Genomic DNA, 4116 nt, shown 5'->3' with positions numbered 1-4116 from the left:
CAGTTTCACGTCTCCAAAATGAGTGTAAACTGGGTCAGATCTGTGAGGGTCAGACCTGTGAGGGTCAGATCTGTGAGGGTCAGACCTGTGAGGGTCAGACCTGTGAGGGTCAGATCTGTGAGGGTCAGACCTGTGAGGGTCAGATCTGTGAGGGTCAGACCTGTGAGGGTCAGACCTGTGAGGGTCAGATCTGTGAGGGTCAGACCTGTGAGGGTCAGATCTGTGAGGGTCAGATCTGTGAGGGTCAGAGCTGTGAGGGTCAGATCTGTGAGGGTCAGATCTGTGAGGGTCAGATCTGTGAGGGTCAGACCTGTGAGGGTCAGATCTGTGAGGGTCAGATCTGTGAGGGTCAGAGCTGTGAGGGTCAGATCTGTGAGGGTCAGATCTGTGAGGGTCAGATCTCTGAGGGTCAGACCTGTGAGGGTCAGATCTCTGAGGGTCAGATCTGTGAGGGTCAGATCTGTGAGGGTCAGATCTGTGAGGGTCAGAGCTGTGAGGGTCAGAGCTGTGAGGGTCAGATCTGTGAGGGTCAGATCTGTGAGGGTCAGATCTGTGAGGCACATTTTCACATCAAGTTTGGATTTTATAAATCACAACCTTGGTGTAAAAAGTGGCGTACGYAAGTTTCTGGGCTCAAATTGTGCGTACGCCAGTTTTATAAATCCAACCCCTGGTCCTGCCCAGAACTATGCAGGCTTGACTCAGCTCCACCTGCCAGCCTGCTGCTCAGAGTTCAGCCGGGCTGTGGACGGACTCTACAACCATCCTCACATTCCTGTAACTTCAAGCTATTTGTGGGAACTTGGATAGCTGAAATCCAGGAAGTGACAGGCAGTGTAGGCTCTATGCAACRAGATCTGACGGCCCAGCAGATGGTCCCATCAGGGGAACAAGGCTGCCTACAGTGCCGGTGGGCAGGTGGACCCTCATTTCTGCAGCTCCATCAGGACCAGTGGAGAAGTCAACTACACCATGGGCAGGCTTTACTGAGGAGCAGCAGCTGGAACTTCAAGCTGATGCAGCAGTTTTAGCAGTTTTAACCATCTTTGAAAGTAAGTAAACATTTTTTATAAAACACCTTTCACAACCAAACATCACGAAGTGCTTAACAGAGCTGAACAACTGTAAACAAAGATTAGACACGACATGAAGGATCTGTGAGGGCTGCCTTCATGGAAACAAGGGGAAGAAAAGCATGCTGGGTAAAAATAGAAGAATCTGCTGAGTCACTGGTTGCCATGGTGATTCCTGCCTTCAGCTGCACAAAAAAGTCAATTAGACTGAAAACTGATGAAAGTAAAAATTTATTAATTTTAACATTTACATATTTTACAGAAGTAGATAAAATAAGGAACAAAGTTCCTGTTTTCATGCTAACAGGTGTTCTACCTGAGTCAGATTTTCAAAATAAAACTGATGACAGAACATTTTCTCAGTTAGAAACACATTTGGCATTTTTTCCTTTCTGAGGCACAACACATTCTAGAAGTCCATACGTCCTTTTATCACCTCCACAATGCTCCGCCCCTTGAGTCTGCAGCCAATCACAGGCTGCCAAGGCCCTCCCCCACTTTGATTCGCTGTCCAGGATGAAGGTTGAAGCTGAAGTCTTTGGGTGCCTCAAAGAGCAGAACGATGGTGGAGCCAAGGTTAAACTCGCCCACAGGCTCACCTTTCTGTAAAGCCACGCCCCCTTCAACTGCAGCCCCCTTTACCTGGTTGCTTGTGGCCACGTAGCTGCGATCCTGGAAGGATCCTTTGCTGTAGAAAGGACAGTTGGTCTGCAACTCCTAAGGATGAAAACCAAGAAAAGGTGAGTGGGTGGAGCCACACCAATCATTTGTCCACAAATCTGTTCAGGTTAAAGCTCCAGATGGACCACCTCAACTGACTTCTTTCTATGTGGAGAAGCAGCAGCAACTTTATTCTGAGCTCCCCCCGGATGATGGAGACCCTCCCCCTCTGTCTAAGGCTGAGCCCGCCCACCCTACAGAGGAAGCTTGTTTCAGCTGTTTGGATCCAGGATCTGGTTCTTTGGGTCATGATCCACACCTCAGGACCACAGGTGAGGGTTGGAACGAAGACAGACCAGTAAATCCAGAGCTTGGTCTTTTGACTCAGCTCTTTCTTCACCACGACTGACCGAAGCAACGCCCTCATTACTGAGGATGAGGCCCCAATCCGTCGACCCATGCTACCCTCAGGAACAAAACACCCAGATACTGAAACTCCTCCAGTTGAAGCAGAGACTCTCCCCTGACCCGGAGGGGACAGTCCACCCTGTTCCTGTTGAGAACCATGTCCTCAGACTCAGAGGAACYGACTCTCATCCCAGCTGCTTCACACTGGGCTGTGAACTGCCCCAGTGCACGTTAAGGTCTTGGTCTGAAGACAGAGACCACACTGCTCCTCTTGAATCCAAGGTTCAACAATCGATCGGAGCCTCCCTTCCAACACCTTGGAGTAAACTTTCTTGGGGAGGGTGAGAAGTGTGATCCCACGAGTTAGAACACACTTCCTGGTCCCCGTTTTTAAAACTGGAAACCACCACSCTGGCCAGTTAGGTTAGGGTTGGAGTTGTCCCAGTAAGAGACGTGTCAACCCTGACAGGCCCACCACATCCAGAGCCTTCAGCAATCATCACAATTCTAACTTTGATTGTACAGTATAAAGCCCTTTGGAATAGTCTCTATATAAAAACTAAGTTACTTTGAAAGTTTAATGCCAACACTGTCAGCATAACTTCATGATTAACAGCAGCCCAACACCCACCACCACACCAACATGTGGAGCTGTACAGCCTGAAAACTGTTTCCCTCGTATGAACATTCTGATAAACACAAAGTCACCTGGTCAAAGTAAAGTCTGATGGAGCCCACATTTGTTGCTCCGACTGCCGTTAACGAGAAGAAGCCGTACTGCCATTGGCCACTGAGCACTACACGCTCATTAAGGCAGAAGAGCTCTTTGATCCAACGAGCCACACCAGGGTTCACAGACATCAACGAACCTGATGAGGGACACGACACAGACATGAGAAGCCACCACATGGCACCAAGCAGACAGATGAGCTGGCTAACACACTTACCTGGGAAGTGACGTCGAAGCTCCACATTCCAATCAGTGGGAGAATGGAAACAGTGATAATCACCTGGAGCCAGGTAGACAACAACGTGAAACAAGTCATTATCAGGAGATGACAAGAGGAGATCCCGGAAAGATGAGGAAGATGAGACTGAGGGCAGAAAGACATTGATGCTTCTTTAAATCTCACATCATTGTTACATGGAAACACTGAGGAGCTCCGATTGGTCAGAAAAGTTAACACTTGTGGGCCTGGAGGTGTGGCCTTACCATCGATCTGCCTCATCTGTGGACCMAGGAAGTTCTCAAGACTGTAGGTAACCCCCTTCACCTGTTCCACTTCTGAGTTCTTCACTCGACCAAAATGAAGGATCTTCCCATCAGCTGGAGAAGTCTGGAAACAAAAACACAGAACAGCCTGGCATTATAGAGCTCTTACCCTGTGGACTCTAAAGCTCTTTACAATACCGACATTCACCCATCCATACAGTCATTGACCCATCTATAGTCATTCACACACTGATGGTGGTTAGCTACATTGTAGCCACAGCTGCCCTGGGGCAGAGATGCCATTCACCCTCTGACCACCACTAGCAGGCAAAACTAAATTATTTGTTGGTCTCCCGGTCTAAGACCCAGTTATATGTTGGTCTCCCGGTCTAAGACCTAGTTATATGTTGGTCTCCTGGTCTAAGACCCAGTTATATGTTGGTCTCCCAGTCTAAGACCCAGTTCTATATTGGTGTCCCAGACTAAGACCCAGTTATTTGTTGGTCTCCCGGTCTAAGACCCAGTTCTATGCTGGTCTCCCAGTCTAAGACCAAGTTATATGTTGGTCTCCCGGTCTAAGACCCAGTTCTATGTTGGTCTCCCGGTCTAAGACCCAGTTATATGTTGGTCTCCCAGTCTAAGACCCAGTTATATGTTGGTCTCCCAGTCTAAGACCCAGTTCTATGTTGGTCTCCCAGTCTAAGACCCAGTTCTATGTTGGTCTCCCAGTCTAAAGGGCTCGACACAACGTCGCTCTCTCTC

General features: G+C 48.7%; 1 protein-coding gene across 1 annotated transcript in view; it reads right to left on the bottom strand.

Annotated features, from left to right (window-relative positions):
* Positions 1–1285: 1285 nt before the first annotated feature.
* pisd (phosphatidylserine decarboxylase) overlaps positions 1286–4116 on the bottom strand; it is a gene marked incomplete at its 5' end in the record, with an annotated part of 15678 nt that continues 12847 nt past the window's right edge. Inside the window, 4 exon segments of the mRNA XM_014031279.1 lie at positions 1286–1790; positions 2850–3010; positions 3089–3235; positions 3355–3478. Coding sequence (XP_013886733.1) covers positions 1545–1790; positions 2850–3010; positions 3089–3235; positions 3355–3478 — 678 coding nt within the window.

The sequence above is a fragment of the Austrofundulus limnaeus genome, unplaced genomic scaffold (assembly GCF_001266775.1).
Source record: "Austrofundulus limnaeus strain Quisiro unplaced genomic scaffold, Austrofundulus_limnaeus-1.0 Scaffold1215, whole genome shotgun sequence".
Classification (NCBI taxonomy): Eukaryota; Metazoa; Chordata; class Actinopteri; order Cyprinodontiformes; family Rivulidae; genus Austrofundulus; species Austrofundulus limnaeus.
This window is presented reverse-complemented; position numbering and strand designations above follow the sequence as displayed.